Source organism: Xenopus tropicalis, chromosome 9, assembly GCF_000004195.4.
Source record: "Xenopus tropicalis strain Nigerian chromosome 9, UCB_Xtro_10.0, whole genome shotgun sequence".
Taxonomy (NCBI): domain Eukaryota; kingdom Metazoa; phylum Chordata; class Amphibia; order Anura; family Pipidae; genus Xenopus; species Xenopus tropicalis.
This window is the reverse complement of record NC_030685.2, coordinates 21,430,975-21,450,063: the sequence shown is the minus strand read 5'-3', so window position 1 is coordinate 21,450,063 and position 19,089 is coordinate 21,430,975. Positions and strand designations below refer to the sequence as shown.

The window sequence follows — 19,089 nt, the reverse complement described above, 5'->3', positions numbered from 1 at the left end:
TGCATGTAGTGATGTGTGGGCTGGCCCCAAACCCGCTGGACCCGCAGGCCGACATCCTCACAGCTTCTGTAAGGTGCCCATACACGTTAAGATTTGATTACTTGGCGAGATTGCCAAGCGAACGAATCTTTACCCGATATCCCCACCTACGGGTGGGCGATATCGGGGAGCGTGTAGGCCCTGGGGCCAAACGATCTAATTATATTGGCAGCAATGGGGCAGTCGGTTCGGGGACTGCATCAACGAGCCGATGCGGTCCCCGATCCGACTAGATTTTCTAACCTGCCCGATCGAGTGGGGTTCAGCCCAAACCTGTCCGCGACTTGAGGTCCCCATACACGGGCCGATTAGCTGCCGAATTAGCTGCTAAGGGATTCATGAGCCATATCTTAATGTATGCTTGGTATTGTTTTTAATAGTTTTATTTCTGTAATACTGTTAATTGGTCTGCCCATTTTATTGTACAGCACTGCAGAATATGTTGGTGCTTTATAAATAATCAGTAGTAATTACAATAGTAACCCAGGGCAGAGTCTTGCCTGCACCATATTATTAACATAAGTGAGAAAATGGGAAAGTTGGGAGCGCCATGTACAGACAACAGTACGTAACGCAGGATTTTATCAATCATGTCCTGCTGTGATGACATCATTGCTGGCAATGAAGCAGAGCAGATTGACTTCCTGTATAACTGGTTTTGCCAGCACATGGGCGTGGTTATAGAGCTCCACACAAAGAGGGAGCCCAGTGAGAAACTCCCAGCCCAACATGACATGGCAGGGAGAATAGCATAGAAAGGAAGGTATTGTCTTGTTTTGCATTCTATAAACATAAACTGTTGTGTTTAATGCCCAACCTATGCCATAGTGTGTACAATCAGGTCATGGGTTAGGAGTCATTATATGCCTGTGAAACTCCATGCTGCAGGGCTGATAATAACCATGTGTCCAAATAATGTTTTACCTACAGACAGGGAGCTTTTGGTTATTTATATAGTACCAATGTATAGCTAAGTGTTTTACAGAGAAAGCTTTGCAGTGTGAACTGGGTGCTTAACTGCCCTGCAGCAGGTGGGTTTATTAGCTGTTTGGGCACAACTACCTACAGATCATTTGGTGCAAGCTGTAGTCCCTACCTGAAACAATGCACATTTAGTTAGACATTTGGGGCTTTTTTACACCTGAAGCTGCAATAATTGCTGCCTGAAGCAACTGACCACAATCAGGCAGTTGTAGGTAAGATAGTTGTATAGATAGCAGGTGTATCAAGACAAGATGAAGGGTTTTTTAAGCCTCTATTTCCCAGGGTCCTGGTTATTTGTATATTTACTGTATGTACAATATTCCTACTGCATGAATGCAATGCACGGAAAAGTCTACGCTAAGGTTTCTGTTAAAAAAAAAATCGGGGACACTTGTAATAAATGCCTACTCAGTAGTTGCTATGGGTTACTAGAACTGGAGCAAATGTTGCACCTATTACATCTCCCTCTTTATATGTAAATATATAGCTATAACTATGTACACATAATTATGTTGTAAATGTTATTTGCTTACTTTCTTCTCAGTGAGGGATGGATTTATTCAGGAGGAGAATGACATCTGGCAATAAGTGAGGTCGAAGATGGAAACAAAACAGGAAAGGGAAACAGGCAGGAGCAGTCCAGACCCATCTCCAAGGAAGCTGATCCGACGAGCCGCCACATGGGAAATATCAGACTCCGACAATGAAGAAGAGACAAATAAACCCCAAACAGAGTCCCGGAAAGGACCCATAGTGAATATAGAAGCAACAGATCAATTATTAGGTGTCCAGAAAGACCCAGCACAACAGCCTGATGTTGAAGAAAAAACTAAAAATCTTGTCCTTCCTCCTCCCACTTCAACCACCCCAAGTCCAACCAGAAGGTCCCGAAAGAAAAAGACCCCAGAACAAGTGGCAGCTGAACAGGAGCAAGCCGAAGAAAAGAAACGACAGCGGGAGCTAAAGAGGCAAGAGAAAGCCCAAAAGAAAGAACTGGAGAAGATAGAAAGAGAGAGACGGAAGGAAACCAACTTGGCTTTGAAGCTCCTGAGACCAGACCAGTGTGGGAAGTACATGGTGGTCAAGGTTGATGCAGGTGGGAAAGGACTTTTATTATTCCACATGAGCAAGTTACATTATTGTTAAATCTATGATGTGATTTCCAGAATTCCCATTCATTACAGGATAGAGAAGGAACAGTTCCACTTTCTACTGTATTTCAGAAATTGAAAAAAAAAATCACCTTTCAGGTAAAACATGGTTTTTACTGAGTGACTTTTTTTTTTAACCTCTAGGTCTGCTTGAAGATGCAGGATCAGAAGATGTACTGGAAGCCCTGAGAGTGGCAGAGTATAATTATTCTATTGAGCCCCACTCCGTGCCACAGAGCATCAGCTGGAGAAGGGAAATGCCTGCTGACTGGACCTGTATAGTAAGTCAGCTTTATTTAATGCTACTCAGTGCTAGCCTAGAACAGGCTACCAAGTCTTCTGGAACCTCTAATATGAATATCTAGGACATTCACCCCATGTAACTCCCTAGTACCCACTTCCATGGGGAGCATACAGCTTTTGGGCTGACTGGTAGGTACTGATTTGGGAGTTTTGAAGCGCAGGCAGCAACTTGCTGTGTTATTTATCCTGTATCTTGGAATGGATGGCAATGTTGCTGACCTACAATTGCTAGAAGATGCTGAGAAGAAAATCTCTAGTGTAACAGCAGCCCTGTTACATTAAGTAATACAGCCATCAATCTTATTATTAAATAAAACTGAGCTAAAATGCCTGCTAATAATTAGGCTATTGCTTCCTTTTCAGAGCTCTTTTCGTCTATTAAGCACTGAACATGTTTTTGTCTTATCCAGGAGGGAATGGACATGAAAGAGGAAGAAGAGGATCAGTTGCTGGTTTTGGTGGAGCCAAAGAGTTATTTAAGTAGCGTACGCACTTATGCGCAGGTGAGATCTTTAGATGTGTAAAATAAAGTTATAAGGTAACAAACATCTGTTGTTCTCTTCTGCGTTTGGGGTTGTAGTTCAGCAGAGCCAGTGAGGATCCCTGAGTTAGGCAGTAACACAGATGTCTACATTTCAGGCTCCATATTATTTCTGTGTTGGCAATGAGATGGAGGAAATACCTGGGTCTGTGTTTTCGATTCCTGCAAAGAACCCACACAAGAAAGTTACCCTGGTAATTATAGGACTGCAAGAATATCGATGGTAAGTGCCGTAAAGTCAGTATAAAAAGGTTATTACAATGGAAAATTGCTTACAATAACATGGCATCTACTGTGGGGGTGAGAAACAGCAGGGTATCGCGGAGGATCTGGAAACCTGACCTAACTTAAGTGGAAGCGGAGACATGGCGGCTTAAAAAAATGCCTGATGGCTAAAATCACCTTTAAATCTTGGTAAATCTTGTGCTATAATTGGATCAAAAAGAAGAAATTTTGTCTTATCTCTTTTGAAACCGCAGGTGTGAGAGGCTCTCCCGCCAGATACAGAGACAGTCATTGGATGCTGCGGAGGGCCGTGACTCTAATAAGGACCAGTCAGCTACTCGTGCAACTCGGCAGCAGATACAGGAGGTGTGTTTGAAAACCTTTGAAAATCTCTTACAGTTATTGGCAGTAGGCTTATTTCTAGTGTTTTGAAAAATTGTTCCTTTGCTTTGTATAGAATGGGGGTCTTTAGAGGTGATCAGAACAGTATGAGTGCTTTTAAGCCATTGTAATTATAAAATACTGCCATTGTTTTGATGCTGTGGCTGCTTGCATAATTGCCCTTTGTACATGTGCATGGAAACAATTTCTACACAGACTGCTTTGAATGGCTGGTTAATAACTTTAATGGTTTCTCTGCCTATGAATCTAATATATTTACTCCCTGTGTATTACTCTGTAGGCCCTTGTCTTCCTACAGCTCCATTACAATACAGAAGTGTTATGCTTGGACACGTGGAAAGAGCTGGGCCAACATGTATGTGCAGTGACAAAGAGTATAGCCCAGCGGCCTTTCAGGTGAGTGCTAAGGACAATGGCACATGTGCTCTTTGGAGCATTTTGACTGCCACGGTTCTCTGCACTAACAATAGAAGAGCAAAAAACCCAATCTCACCCATTGATCCCTATGGAAATCTAGCATTAGCACCGGTACATCATGTAAGTGTCCATCATGTTTGCTAGAAACTTAATGTCTAACGCACGTTATCCTATGTCTCTTTAGGAAGCACTGGGAAGCTCAGACCTTCTCATTTTGTACCTCGGCTGGAAGCTGGAGAGGGTGGGGACCCCGTGGAGTGCTCACCGGTTTGCCCCTGACATGGAGGAGACAAATCCAGCAGCTTAACAGAGTTAGTCCAGCAATGGCTGCGGTGGTGAGCCAGGCCTACCCATCTCCTCAGCTTCTCATGCAGGTTAGTGGGACAGAATGGTGTTTATAATTTGTCCTTCTAATAAAGAGGTATGTATTTCATTTGTTACACTCTGGGACAAAAAGGGACTCTTTATTTTCAACTGCATACAATTACACATCATCTCCTTGTTCTGTTAGATACACAATCCAGTTACAACTTTCTCATACTCTCCTCTTCTCCTACCCACTCCTGTCTTTGCACCTCTCCTTTCCACAAGGCTTATTCTGCATGTGGTTCAGACCGTGAGAGAATGTCCCTGCTCACCGACTTACGGATCCCACAAGACAATAACACTGGTGTCACACAGAAGGCGGAAGACCCTAGAGAGGTAGCCGATATTGCCCAAGAGGGTGACCAAGTCCCCGGTCGAGAGAGACGCATTGGCCCTGATTTATCGCGAAGGATCTGGCTTTTAATGACATCCAAAAACCCAGAACTGGTACTGGATTTGAACTCATAAGCTGTGAGATACCCTGTCTCATGTAGGCACTCAGTACAGTGCTGATCTATGTGGGTCCATTCCATACCTCCGGGAAACATTCATTGTGGCTCAGCATAATAACTCCAGTTTTGCCATAATATTTGGGACCTTTAAAGTGATAGTGACACTTTCCACATTTATCAGGAACATGTCACTATGACTTTAATAAGCTCTATAAAGAGAAACTTAAGTCTAGCCATTGCACCCCTGCTTCCCAGCAGACACCCGTTACTGATCCACTGGCAGCTACTCTTCCCGATGCCTCAGAATTTGACATCAGGTTTGGGGAGGGGGGCAAAAGGCAAATAATACCCCAGCCAGAGGTTTGGCACTCTTTTAAAATGAAGAGTTAACTGCTAGTTAGGGGACAGGTAAAATCTGGTGCTTGGAAGGGCCTTGTAGTTTTCTGCAACTTTTGTGACACTAATACAAATACTTGAATGTTGTCTCATAGAAAGGAGATGGCACATGTGTTATAGGCCTTATATATCTGCCTATGGTGGGAATAAGGGTAGGCATTAACCTTTTCCTATTGACCTATGGGTACACTGGCAGTCCAGCCTGACCCCGCATTGGCACATTTACTACTGATCTCCTCCCTGTGTTAAATGCCAGTCCAAAAGAAGAGGCAGCAATGCGGTTTTGGGATATATTTATATATGTACACACACAACACTTGTCTATTTGTTTTCTGCTATAAGACCTTCCATCAATCAGACAGACTGTTTTTTTTTTATAGAATACAGAAGAGTAAACCTTGAGAAACATTATATATTGCAAATAAAATATAAAAGCAAATTAAGAAAACAGTCAAGCTTTACAGTTTTTCAATTACATTTTACAGGCGTGTCAATTCAATGTGTGTCATTCTATAACCAAGTGAGCCAGTGTCGGAGGGCACAGGAAGAGGATTTCAGCACAGTAAATTTAGGCTGTATTGTTTGCAACAGAATGGATTTGCTGTATACCTATGGTATAAATCAGTGCTGGCCAACATTTTCCAAGTAGAATGTTCAATAATGTTGCCATACAATTCCATGTATAGCACCATGGCCTTTTTCTGTTGTCCCAGTCTACAACTTCTTGCATTCTTCAACATTCATTCAGGGACTAAAGCATGATGGGGGTTGTAGTCAGCAACAGCTGGGGACCCAAGGTTAAGAAAAAAGGGTCTAAAACACTTTTGCAATAGGTACTAGCTGTCATTTCTGGGGCCCGGTACAATAAAGCAACATTTAGGGTCCCAAATTGCTGGGTATGGTTTTACAAAACCTTCATGATTCCCTTGTGTGCCAACTGTCAATTACATTGTATATAATCTCTGTAAATACTGGTCTTCTGGTAAGGTAGATCTGCCCATTTACAATTTCATTCTCTTCCAGAGCATTCTGATTACTTTGGTATCATTCATTTTCTGTCATTTCCAACACATGGCCTTGGGGACCTCTCTGGAATATGCTCAGCATATGAGCAAAGCTGGTTTTTCCCTTACCCAATAAAGGCTCACAAAGAGGCCTCCAACTGCTACAGAACTAGTTTCCAGTGGCCTGGCAGGGGTTACTGGGAGTGGTAGCTTAGATGGAACTAGGGAGATGCCTGTTGTCTATTCCCCATGTCTACACAAATACTGTGCATGAAAATGAAATCAGTCCTGCAATCCAGAAAGATGGCAGTCAATCTGTTTAGATTCATCAGCATTGCCATAAGCCGCTTGTGAGTAGCAGGGGAGCTGAGCCACCAGGATATCATTACTAAGTCTCATATTTAGAGCACCATTTCCAGGTATCAAAGGTCACACAAACACTCATACCTCTGGTATACAGCTCTCTCCATCAAGAACATTGTTTCCTGAGCAAATAGTTTGTAGTTCAGGACACACTGCCTGCATCACTGGGGGCCGCATTTAGGAGCACAGGAGGGGCTGATATTGAAATACAAAGATGATTTGATACAGGCCAATTGTCTCAACAGGACTGATCATTTGACACAGCTTATTAGATTTAGCAAAATGTAAAATAGCAAGGGCCCACCTATAATCAATGGGTCATGGTAGCAATTACAGCACATGAATAAGAAGGCCAGAACGAGAAACCCGGAAAACCCGTCCCCATATACACACCGTTTCTAAAAGCAACATGGTTCGTGGTCCCTATATTTAGGCTATTTTTTGTTGGGCCCAATAGTGGTTTACCATAAGGGCCACTAGAGTGACCCTAAGACCACCCTGACTCCCAAACTGCCTAAGGGACACCCCATTAGGGTGGTATGGATGCTGAAGACTCTGCGTCCTGTGACATTACCAAGCCCCTTTTGCTGGAACATTATCGCTTCTACCAACTTCCTGTAGGTGGCGACAGCCTAAAACAAAGTGGGGGTCTGCCTGCCTTCTGTCAGTCCGCTGCTATCACATAGATGGGGCAAAGTTCCTGCTCTACTTTAGGAATGAGTGCCTACTTTCACTTCACATACTACAGCAGCATTGCACGTTAGAGAGCCGACAGAATGTGGGTGTAAACCATTTAAAAGAGAACAGAGTAGCCAAAAAAGAACAGCATGGTGGAGTTGCCTGTGCTTTCCCTGTGGGGCCCTTATCCTAAGAACAGCTCAGGGCCCCAGCTTTTACTTAATCCTCCCCTGGTTAGTCCCCAGCAGAGCATCTGAAGGAAGTCAGATATTTTTAGAGACAGGCTTCTTCCCTAAAATAAAAAGTCTATAATAAGCTAAATTTGAGCTGGCAGAAGTCATCATGTGTGTCATGCAGTAAAATGCATGGTCAGTAGGTATTTAAAGCACACTTACCTTATCTGCTCACAATATGACTCTACTCTGGCTTCTTACGAAACATGCCTTTAAAAAAAAGTGTGGTGCTAAAGCACATGGGGGTCAACAAAAACAAGGGGAGCCCAATCACTCAGCATTCCCATGTGGGAGCTATAGTGAGGCTTGGGGTTACATGGATCTCACAGTCCCTCCCTAAAATGCTGTTCCAGCCAGAAATGTTCCAGCCCTCCCAGACGCCAGCTATGCTCCAATCACAGTATATCACAATTGGGATGATGGGAGTAGTGTAACAAACAAGAAACCAGGACTGTCCCACAGGAGAGCATCAATAGAGAACAAACCCCCTTCTTTATTGTATGGAGCATAGGCACAATATCTTGTGGGACTCGATGCCACCATTTTTAAGTGCATAACTATGCATATGCATAAGTGGCATTTGACTCCCAAATATGCTCCTACACCGTGCTATAAAGGAGGCTTATTCCCCATCAATGGGCTGCAGGTTTTAGCTGGCTTTGCCTCTATAGTTCAGGTCTATTAGGAATACATTATATTACATTGTTGCAAGACAGATGTTTCCTGTATGGAGATGGCCAGTAACAGGAAGAAAATGAATCTTTGAAGGCAGCGATGCCTAACCTGTGGCACATCACCCGCGGCTACATCTCTGCATTTTCACACAACCGATGTTGTTGGGTGTCAGTCGGCCCAAATCTGTGTCACAGGTTACCGTTCACTGCCCCCTGAATGTTCCACAGAGTCAGACGCATTATAAAAGGGTAACCGTTGAACAAAAATAAAATAAAAACCGTGGCGGGTACTTATTCTGTTTCAGTGATACCATCTATAAAAGGTAATAATCACATGTGTGGATCTTTCCGGGCTGGCCCAGTTCACTCCTTAAGAACAATTCCACCCTTGTGAGCTGTCAGTTTAATGGTTTGCATGGGAAACACAAAAGGGCACTTCCTGTTGTTGCCCTAGAGTTCAGAATGAGGATAGTTCTGTGCATCACAATCGTTAGGACTGTCGCCTCTTAAAACATCAGCTGAGACCAAACTTTGGGTGAGCAGAAATACTTAAGCACCATTATTCTCAGTCATTCAAAGAATAACAAATAAGCGAAATGGAAACCCATTTCCTGCATTCCCATTGTTTTAATTTCACTCCCTAGTAACGAGGTACAAGGGACTTTCGTTTGTCCATCGTAATGTTCACAGTGAGATGTTCGGCCTGCCGGGTGGAGAGTCGCGACAGAACTCCCTCCCGCTTAAATCCTGCGGCATCGCTTGCGCTGACAGTCGTCCTGTCCGGGTGTGCAGCTGCTGTCTGAGTCGCTCCCACAGGAGGTGGTCGCTGAGGTGTCGCCTTTGTGTTGGTTGGAGCGGTTTGAACCCATTTGCAGAACCCATCCCAGCTTATTACCCAGCACTTGTTTGAGACCAGGAGGGAGGGGAAGGACCTCCAGAGAGTCCACAGAGTCTGGAAGCAACTGGCGCAGGCGGGCGCAGCAGAGGTACTGGAGCGAGGTGCGGCAGCAGCAGGAGCGAATCACCTTCATGCTGCTCTTAGCTGCTGTGGAACAGACCATAGGGAAGAGCTTTTTGTTCCTCAGTTGTGTGGCCGCGACACCTGTTACAATACAGAGACTCCCGTTAGTAACAAACACATTCATTTCCTAAATTCACAGCATTGTCCTAAAGCTGCGAGTGGCTCTATTACCTTTACAGCATGATTGCTTTCTTTTAACTACTGACTAGTCACAACCGAAAGGTCCCATCTACCAGAGCCTTAAAGGGGTGGTTATGGGATACTTTCTTTGTTGCATTTGACCATTTTGGTTGAGGGGGTGTATCCTGTTCTAGGGCCTAAACTAGTTATCTTTCTATTCAGGTCCTCTCCTATTCATTTTCTAGTTTTGCCTTTGAACCTCTACCTGGTTTCTAGGGTAATTTGGACCCTAGCAACCAGGTAGCTGCTAAACAGCTGAACAAAGTGTTAATAATAAAAAAAAAACACAAATAAAAAATGAAGACCAACTGCAAACTGTCAAACTGTTTGTAGAATGATGAAGAGACGATAGTTTGAAGATTTCAAATAAGGCCCTCATGGAAAAAAGGAATGCTGCATGGGAGCTTGCCTATTAAATATGATCAAAACATGGGTAGAAATTACAATTCAAAGCTCGAAAAAAGGCACATTGTGTGCATGGAATCACATGGCACCGTAAATACATAGGCCAGTGTGGTCACTAGAAGTAATGTGATCAGGTGACTTACTACTGACCAACAACACAGGCCAATCACTTACTGCAGTTCTGTCCAAGTGGTGGACCATGCCCCCCCCCCCCCCTTACCTTTGTATAAACAGGGTAAAAAGGTATCAGTACTGAGATTAACTGGGCCTCCCTGCATTGTTCACATCTCAGACCACAGGTTTCCCTGTTTCCTTCCCTACTCATCCTGCCCTGCTCTACCCTGCCTGTGTGTGCCATACTCCGCCTGCTCTACCCTGCCTGTGTTGTTGTTAGGGGGTCCCTAAGGCATGTAATTATGTGCTGGGGGTTGATGTGCTACTCACAGGGGAGGAGAAGGCATATGGATCTAAGGGTATGTCTTAATATGACTTTGAACTTTTTTCACATATGAGTGATGGGGGATATCCCTGCAGTGAGCACCAACCATTAATGTGGGTATGGTCCTAAAATTTCTTGAGATAACATGGATGTGGTTTAAAAAAGGGAGTGGTCAAAACTGGCTTCCATTATCAGCCCTCCACAAAAGTTGGACAGCACTGACTTACTGCTTACACAGGCCAGTGTGGTCATTAGCCAACCAGAGTTGTCCTTTTCCCTCCAATGAGATTCTAGGAAACTAGCTTACCGGAGCACATCATGTATGGCTATTGCCAGTAAATAATCCGACTTTAAAAATAATTAGAGCCTGGCACAAACAGATGGAAAAAAAGCAGATGATTCTCACCGATGCATTTCCTGTTTTTATAGAAAGTTAACACTCCATGCCATGTGTCCAGGTGCACTCCAATAATGGAGCCTTGGCCAAAGCGTGAGGAGAAGTTGCTTTTGTCTCCCTTGTGCTGGAGAAGGCCTAATAGAAAGTAAAATTAATTGATTTTTATTGAATTGTTGCAGTGTAACAGATCTCAAGATATTCTAATCAGACTTAATTGGCCCTTAATGTCCAGTTTATCCTGGCCCTAAGTACTGCGCAGTTTGATCTACTGTACACAAAGGGGTACTGGGTTTGCAATCTGGAAGACTAACAAAAGTGCAACTGGATCATTAGTGAGAGTTCTAGTGACTTAAGGTGGCCATACACAGGTAGATTTCAGCTGCTGATTCGCGTCCTTTACACTGAGTCGGCAGCTTATCTGCCCCTGTATGGGGACCCCCGACGGCCCTACCTGACCAATATCTGGCTGAAAATTGGCCAGGTATCGATCAAGTAGGTTTGATTTTTAAGTCAGATCGGGGCCACAGCATCAGCTCATTGGTTTAGGGGGAACAGTTGCTTGTTTGGTGACCTTGCCAAATGAGCGAATCCTACTGTGTATGGCCACCTTTAGAATGAAACAGTGCCTTTTGCATCTAACTGGTGAATGAGGCCTGCTACAAAGGCACATTTGAAATTTCCAAACTTATGCAGAAATTGTACCTTTTTTTATTGCAACAATTTACCTGTGTAAGAGAGTCCCCAGCTCTCTGCATCCTTGCCCAAAAGGCTGCAAAACGTGTGACGATATTTATCTAGGTTCACATCGGAAGTCCCAATGCCAACCATCTAAAAGTAAAAAGCACAACAGCAATGACACTCTTGATAATTCCATGCTCCCTTCATTGTGGCAAAAGTTTGGGGAAGGCTCTTTTCTGTTTCAGCATAATACTGCCCCCATGCGCAAAGCCAGGTCCGTACAGATTGATTTTGCTGAAACGGGAATGGATTTCTCATACAGGAAAGCTAAGTATTATGACATAGTTTTCCTAGGAGGATTGTCAAAGCAGAAAACGTGTGTGTGTGTTGTATTTGCACTATATATTTATGGATACTTTCATACTTTTAAATGAAAAGGAAAGTCTATTTCACTATTTTTTTTCCACGGTTTTCTTCAACTGAGACCACTGGACCAGGAAAAAACTTAAGGGGTTATGTAATAAAAGTTTGCACAGGAGCAGTAACCCATAGCACCTGTTTAGAAGCCAACATCTTATTAGCTGATATAGGTTACTACTACTGGGCAAACATAGTGCCTTTTATTACATATAGGTGTTAGACTACTTGCAGTAAAACAGATGGCTAAAGTTGTTCTTGTCCTTGTTTTTTATGCAAAATGGGTTAATTTTTTTTCTTTGTACTTTTTCATGTAAAGGCAATGCTAAGCACCCAGTGTTGTTTGGGAACACAATCACATAACCTTGACTCTGTGCAAGAGGAAAGCCTTTTGGTACATACCATATCTGTGCCATAGACTGGGGATGTCATCTTGATCTCCCAGAAGTGCTGCCCTTCGGTGAGCATTCTGTTGCCGCGTATGGCCGCGGTGCCGCAGCTGTACTCCATGTGGAAACTGACCTTCCGGTTGTCACAACTCAGTACGGTCGCCGTGGATTTACTGCAATCATCCCACACCCAGTCGAAGTCTATAAGTAAAGAAAGAAATGAGATGTTGGCTAGGGGATGTACAAAGGGGATGTATAGGAGAAGAGATTTCAGTTTGCTTTTGTTCTTACAGTTGTCTTCCTCTCCACACTGGCAGCTCTTGATCTGATGGAAAGTGTGCAGGCTGGAGCAATAGGGATCATTCTGACTGTCGCAATCGCAGTACGACTCTCCCGTCACAGGCACAGCGCTAGGGATGGAGGGGGGCAAGTGAAGCAGGTCTGTGTCAGAGTCACTGTTACTGTGCTGCAAAGAGAGAGTTTGCCTTTTACAATCATCAGTCTAAAACATGTTGCAGGCTTTATATTTTAGTCTTTTCCAATTATTTTACTAATTGCTTGGCAGTTCTGCATTTTGGAATTTACTCTGCTATCTAGTTGCTAAGGTCCAACTTTCCATAGCAACCAGGCTGCGGTTTAAGGAACAGACAGGAAGATGAATAGTATCAAATGGTTTTTGTATCAATAAAAGTCCAATCTCATGGCTGATCTGCTTTCTTGTTGCCGACAAGGTAAGGGTCAAACCATATACAGCTATGGGACCCATTATCCAGAATGATTGGGACCTGGGGTATTCCAGATAAGGGGTCTCTCTGTCCCTTCTGATCTCCAGAACTTAAGTCTAACATTAAATAAATTCAATAGGATTGTTTTGCCACCAATAAAGATTAATTATATCTTATATCTATTTGTACAAGGCACTATTTTATTATTATACAGAAAAAGAAAAATATTTGTAAAAATTAGTATTATTTGTTTATAATGGAGTCTATGGGAGATGGCCTTCCTGTAATTCAGATAATTTCTGGATAACAGATCCCACACCTGTACCATGGCCCCCTAGTAACTCTCCCTTGTTGGGCCCAACAGCAATTTACACTTGCCCTTATGTAACCTGCATAACAGCCTGTGCCTTTTTCTCACTATGGAACTCCTTGGTGACTTATAATATCCTTATAATTTACCATCGGGGGCATAGTATTCACTATCTATTGAATTCCAAGATTCCTTGCACTTACCTGACCATCAGAGTCATAACCCCATGCTTCCTCCTCTGCTGGTAAGGTTGGAGAGCGGGCATCCTGATCCCTGCGCACACCACTAAGAACGAAACGCCAGGCACGGCTGTTACGTGGACGACGTGCCATCCTGTGTTATCTGGGGAGCACCTGCAGGGAACACAAAGCCTTGGGATCAGAGAAAACCAATATATTTCTCAATAAAGCAAAGGCACATAGGAGGGGGGGAATTCAAGTCATTTTGTTGTCCAAGCAACTTACAGTACCTGGTGGGCAGGTGGGTGACAGAACACAAAGAATCACCCCTCATTCATTTAGTGTCAGTGGCCTGACCTGTGAGTTTCTGGCCAATTCCAACAGAAATAAATGAGGGTTTTGTGAGTGAGTTTATTATATCTGCAAATCTGTATTTGGCCATCAGTCACAATCAGGCTGGCCTCTGTCTGTGGTACCTGCCCAATCCCCCCCCCCTCCCTGCCAGGCTGGCCTTTGTGGTACCTGCCCAATCCCTTCCCCCCTGCCCTGTCAGGCTGGCCTCTGTCTGTGGTACCTGCCCAACCCCCCCTCCCTGCCAGGCTGGCCTCTGTCTGTGGTACCTGCCCAATCCCCCCCTCCCTGCCAGGCTGGCCTCTGTCTGTGGTACCTGCCCAATCCCTCCCCCCTGCCCTGTCAGGCTGGTCTGTCTGTGGTACCTGCCCAACCCCCCCCCCCTCCCTGCCAGGCTGGCCTTTGTGGTACCTGCCCAATCCCTTCCCCCCTCCCTGCCAGGCTGGCCTTTGTGGTACCTGCCCAATCCCTTCCCCCCTGCCCTGTCAGGCTGGCCTCTGTCTGTGGTACCTGCCCAACCCCCCCTCCCTGCCAGGCTGGCCTCTGTCTGTGGTACCTGCCCAATCCCCCCCTCCCTGCCAGGCTGGCCTCTGTCTGTGGTACCTGCCCAATCCCTCCCCCCTGCCCTGCCAGGCTGGTCTGTCTGTGGTACTTGCCCAATCCTTCCCCCCCCCTGCCCTGCCAAGCTGGCCTCTGTCTGTTGTACCTACCCAATCCCCCCCCTCCCTCCCTGCCTGCCAGGCTGGTCTGTCTGTGGTACCTGCCCAATCCCCCCCCCCCTCCCTGCCAGGCTGGCCTCTGTCTGTGGGTCCTGCCCAATCCCCCCCTCCCTGCCAGGCAGGCCTCTGTCTGTGGTACCTGCCCAATCCCCCCCCCCCTGCCTTGCCAGGCTGGTCTGTCTGTGGTACTTGCCCAATCCCCCCCCCTGCCCTGCCAGGCTGGTCTGTCTGTGGTACCTGCCCAACCCCCCCCCCTGCCCTGCCAGGCTGGTCTGTCAGTGGTACCTGCCCGACCCCCCCCCCTGCCCAGCCAGGCTGGTCTGTCTGTGGTACCTGCCCAATCCCCCCCCCCCTGCCCAGCCAGGCTGGTCTGTCTGTGGTACCTGCCCAATCCCCCCCCTGCCCTGCCAGGCTGGTCTGTCAGTGGTACCTGCCCAATCCCCCCCCCCTGCCCTGCCAGGCTGGTCTGTCTGTGGTACCTGCCCAATCCCCCCCCCCCCCCTGCCCTGCCAGGCTGGCCTCTGTCAGTGGTACCTGCCCAATCCCCCCCCCCCCTGCCCAGCCAGGCTGGTCTGTCAGTGGTACCTGCCCAATCCCCCCCCCTGCCCTGCCAGGCTGGTCTGTCAGTGGTACCTGCCCAACCCCCCCCCCCCTGCCCAGCCAGGCTGGTCTGTCTGTGGTACCTGCCCAATCCCCCCCCCCCCCTGCCCTGCCAGGCTGGCCTCTGTCAGTGGTACCTGCCCAATCCCCCCCCCTGCCCTGCCAGGCTGGTCTGTCTGTGGTACCTGCCCAATCCCCCCCCCCCCCCCTGCCCTGCCAGGCTGGTCTGTCTGTGGTACCTGCCCAATCCCCCCCCCTGCCCTGCCAGGCTGGTCTGTCAGTGGTACCTGCCCAACCCCCCCCCTGCCCAGCCAGGCTGGTCTGTCTGTGGTACCTGCCCAATCCCCCCCCCCCCTGCCCTGCCAGGCTGGCCTCTGTCAGTGGTACCTGCCCAATCCCCCCCCCCTGCCCTGCCAGGCTGGTCTGTCTGTGGTACCTGCCCAACCCCCCCCCCTGCCCAGCCAGGCTGGTCTGTCTGTGGTACCTGCCCAATCCCCCCCCCCCTGCCTTGCCAGGCTGGTCTGTCTGTGGTACCTACCCAATCCCCCCCCCCCCCTGCCAGGCTGGTCTGGTCTGTCTGTGGTACCTGCCCAATCCCCCCCCCCCTGCCTTGCCAGGCTGGTCTGTCTGTGGTACCTGCCCAATCCCCCCCCCCCTGCCCTGCCAGGCTGGTCTGTCTGTGGTACCTGCCCAATCCCCCCCCCCCCCCCTGCCCAGCCAGGCTGGTCTGTCAGTGGTACCTGCCCAATCCCCCCCCCTGCCAGGCTGGTCTGTCAGTGGTACCTGCCCAACCCCCCCCCCCTGCCCAGCCAGGCTGGTCTGTCTGTGGTACCTGCCCAATCCCCCCCCCCTGCCCAATCCCCCCCCCTGCCCTGCCAGGCTGGCCTCTGTCAGTGGTACCTGCCCAATCCCCCCCCCCTGCCCTGCCAGGCTGGTCTGTCTGTGGTACCTGCCCAATCCCCCCCCCCCTGCCCTGCCAGGCTGGTCTGTCAGTGGTCCCTGCCCTACCAGGCTGGTCTGTCAGTGGTACCTGCCCAACCCCTCCCCCCTGCCCTGCCAGGCTGGTCTGTCAGTGGTACCTGCCCAACCCCCCCCCCCCCCCCCTGCCCTGCCAGGCTGGTCTGTCTGTGGTACCTGCCCAATCCCCCCCCCCTGCCCTGCCAGGCTGGTCTGTCTGTGGTACCTGCCCAACCCCCCCCCCCTGCCCTGCCAGGCTGGTCTGTCAGTGGTACCTGCCCAACCCCCCCCCCCCCCCTGCCCTGCCAGGCTGGTCTGTCTGTGGTACCTGCCCAACCCCCCCCCCTGCCCTGCCAGGCTGGTCTGTCAGTGGTACCTGCCCAACCCCTCCCCCCTGCCCTACCAGGCTGGTCTGTCAGTGGTACCTGCCCAACCCCTCCCCCCTGCCCTGCCAGGCTGGTCTGTCAGTGGTACCTGCCCAATCCCCCCCCCCCTGCCCTGCCAGGCTGGTCTGGTCTGTCTGTGGTACCTGCCCAACCCCCCCCCCTGCCCTACCAGGCTGGTCTGTCAGTGGTACCTGCCCAACCCCTCCCCCCTGCCCTGCCAGGCTGGTCTGTCTGTGGTACCTGCCCAATCCCCCCCCCCTGCCCTGCCAGGCTGGTCTGTCTGTGGTACCTGCCCAACCCCCCCCCCTGCCCTGCCAGGCTGGTCTGTCAGTGGTACCTGCCCAACCCCCCCCCCTGCCCTGCCAGGCTGGTCTGTCTGTGGTACCTGCCCAATCCCCCCCCTGCCCTGCCAGGCTGGTCTGTCTGTGGTACCTGCCCCAACCCCCCCCCCCCTGCCCTGCCAGGCTGGTCTGTCAGTGGTACCTGCCCAACCCCCCCCCCCCTGCCCTGCCAGGCTGGTCTGTCTGTGGTACCTGCCCAATCCCCCCCCCCTGCCCTGCCAGGCTGGTCTGTCTGTGGTACCTGCCCAACCCCCCCCCTGCCCAGCCAGGCTGGTCTGTCTGTGGTACCTGCCCAATCCCCCCCCCCCTGCCTTGCCAGGCTGGTCTGTCTGTGGTACCTACCCAATCCCCCCCCCCCCTGCCAGGCTGGTCTGGTCTGTCTGTGGTACCTGCCCAATCCCCCCCCCCTGCCTTGCCAGGCTGGTCTGTCTGTGGTACCTGCCCAATCCCCCCCCCCCCTGCCCTGCCAGGCTGGTCTGTCTGTGGTACCTGCCCAATCCCCCCCCCCCCCCCCCCCTGCCCAGCCAGGCTGGTCTGTCAGTGGTACCTGCCCAATCCCCCCCCCTGCCAGGCTGGGTCTGTCAGTGGTACCTGCCCAACCCCCCCCCCCTGCCCAGCCAGGCTGGTCTGTCTGTGGTACCTGCCCAATCCCCCCCCCCTGCCCTGCCAGGCTGGCCTCTGTCAGTGGTACCTGCCCAATCCCCCCCCCCCTGCCCTGCCAGGCTGGTCTGTCTGTGGTACCTGCCCAATCCCCCCCCCCTGCCCTGCCAGGCTGGTCTGTCAGTGGGTCCTGCCCTACCAGGCTGGTCTGTCAGTGGTACCTGCCCAACCCCTCCCCCCTGCCCTGCCAGGCTGGTCTGTCAGTGGTACCTGCCCAACCCCCCCCCCCCCCTGCCCTGCCAGGCTGGTCTGTCTGTGGTACCTGCCCAATCCCCCCCCCCTGCCCTGCCAGGCTGGTCTGTCTGTGGTACCTGCCCAACCCCCCCCCCCCTGCCCTGCCAGGCTGGTCTGTCAGTGGTACCTGCCCAACCCCCCCCCCCTGCCCTGCCAGGCTGGTCTGTCTGTGGTACCTGCCCAACCCCCCCCCCCTGCCCTGCCAGGCTGGTCTGTCAGTGGTACCTGCCCAACCCCTCCCCCCTGCCCTACCAGGCTGGTCTGTCAGTGGTACCTGCCCAACCCCTCCCCCCTGCCCTGCCAGGCTGGTCTGTCAGTGGTACCTGCCCAATCCCCCCCCCCCTGCCCTGCCAGGCTGGTCTGGTCTGTCTGTGGTACCTGCCCAACCCCCCCCCCCTGCTCCTACCAGGCTGGTCTGTCAGTGGTACCTGCCCAACCCCTCCCCCCTGCCCCTGCCAGGCTGGTCTGTCTGTGGTACCTGCCCAATCCCCCCCCCCCTGCCCTGCCAGGCTGGTCTGTCTGTGGTACCTGCCCAACCCCCCCCCCTGCCCTGCCAGGCTGGTCTGTCAGTGGTACCTGCCCAACCCCCCCCCCCTGCCCTGCCAGGCTGGTCTGTCTGTGGTACCTGCCCAATCCCCCCCCCTGCCCTGCCAGGCTGGTCTGTCTGTGGTAACCTGCCCAACCCCCCCCCCCCCTGCCCTGCCAGGCTGGTCTGTCAGTGGTACCTGCCCAACCCCCCCCCCCCCTGCCCTGCCAGGCTGGTCTGTCTGTGGTACCTGCCCAATCCCCCCCCCCTGCCCTGCCAGGCTGGTCTGTCAGTGGTACCTGCCCAACCCCCCCCCCCCCTGCCCTGCCAGGCTGGTCTGTCTGTGGTACCTGCCAATCCCCCCCCCCCCTGCCCTGCCAGGCTGGTCTGTCTGTGGTACCTGCCCAATCCCCCCCCCCCTGCCAGGCTGGTCTGGTCTGTCTGTGGTACCTGCCCAATCCCCCCCCGCCTGTCACACGCACGGCCTGGTTGATGAGTGCAGCAGCGATTCGGCCTATCAGATCCCTGTGCCTTGGTGACTTTTTCACTGGCCATAGGAGGGCCCCCTGATAACATGTACAAGTCAGAGCTAGTCTGTAAAGCCCACACTCCCCGCACTGACCGCCAGAGTACAGCCCCAAGCCCATGGCTGGCACCCTACGCCCCTTCTCTCCCAATGGGCCTACCATTTACTGTAGCCTCCTGGCAAACTTAGCTCTCCCCCCGGAGCCCTCACAGACTCCCGAACCCCCCGTCCTGCCCCTCCCACCTGTTCCTCCAACACCTACCTATAGTTACCGGGCCACAGACGTCAACAGTAACCCCTGACCCAGCCCCGGCCTGCCCTCCAATGCAAGTCAGACCCGCCCACTGACCCAGTTGGCTATCGGGCAATGTCAGTCTGCAAACGATGCCTGTTCAGTCGTCAGTCGCCTTGCTCGTCAAAA

The 19,089-nt window shown here is 50.5% G+C and overlaps 2 protein-coding genes across 7 annotated transcripts; one reads left to right on the top strand and one right to left on the bottom strand.

Moving 5' to 3' along the window:
- Positions 1 to 694: 694 nt before the first annotated feature.
- eme2 (essential meiotic structure-specific endonuclease subunit 2) lies at positions 695 to 5,726 on the top strand. Of its 2 annotated transcripts, XM_012970576.2 has the most exons (9): positions 695 to 802; positions 1,568 to 2,119; positions 2,319 to 2,455; positions 2,888 to 2,980; positions 3,117 to 3,241; positions 3,498 to 3,609; positions 3,926 to 4,041; positions 4,247 to 4,436; positions 4,654 to 5,726. In XM_012970576.2, exons 2-9 carry the CDS (start codon positions 1,624 to 1,626, stop codon positions 4,894 to 4,896), a joined length of 1,512 nt encoding a protein of 503 aa, XP_012826030.1. In that variant the 5' UTR covers positions 695 to 802; positions 1,568 to 1,623; the 3' UTR covers positions 4,897 to 5,726. The 2 variants fall into 2 exon arrangements, with proteins under 2 accessions (XP_012826030.1, NP_001072860.1); NM_001079392.1 differs by lacking the exon at positions 695 to 802 and having other exon boundaries at positions 1,609 to 2,119.
- Positions 5,553 to 19,054, bottom strand: spsb3 (splA/ryanodine receptor domain and SOCS box containing 3). Of its 5 annotated transcripts, none has more exons than XM_012970484.3 (7): positions 19,018 to 19,054; positions 13,393 to 13,542; positions 12,446 to 12,620; positions 12,168 to 12,355; positions 11,396 to 11,498; positions 10,680 to 10,805; positions 5,553 to 9,330 (listed from the first exon to the last, which is right to left on the bottom strand). In XM_012970484.3, exons 2-7 carry the CDS (start codon positions 13,519 to 13,521, stop codon positions 8,969 to 8,971), a joined length of 1,083 nt encoding a protein of 360 aa, XP_012825938.1. In that variant the 5' UTR covers positions 13,522 to 13,542; positions 19,018 to 19,054; the 3' UTR covers positions 5,553 to 8,968.
- Between the last annotated feature and the right edge of the window lie 35 nt (positions 19,055 to 19,089).

Excerpts from the sequence above, each read along its gene's own strand:
- eme2 (XM_012970576.2), top strand. The coding sequence starts at position 1,624 with ATGGAAACAAAACAGGAAAGGGAAACAGGCAGGAGCAGTCCAGACCCA. Across the intron at positions 2,120-2,318 it reads GGTGGTCAAGGTTGATGCAG|GTCTGCTTGAAGATGCAGGA; the intron begins GTGGGAAAGGAC and ends TTTAACCTCTAG. Across the intron at positions 4,042-4,246 it reads ATAGCCCAGCGGCCTTTCAG|GAAGCACTGGGAAGCTCAGA; the intron begins GTGAGTGCTAAG and ends ATGTCTCTTTAG.
- spsb3 (XM_012970484.3), bottom strand. The coding sequence starts at position 13,521 with ATGGCACGTCGTCCACGTAACAGCCGTGCCTGGCGTTTCGTTCTTAGT. Across the intron at positions 12,621-13,392 it reads GTTATGACTCTGATGGTCAG|CACAGTAACAGTGACTCTGA; the intron begins GTAAGTGCAAGG and ends CTCTCTTTGCAG. Across the intron at positions 9,331-10,679 it reads TAAAAACAGGAAATGCATCG|GTGTCGCGGCCACACAACTG; the intron begins GTGAGAATCATC and ends GTATTGTAACAG.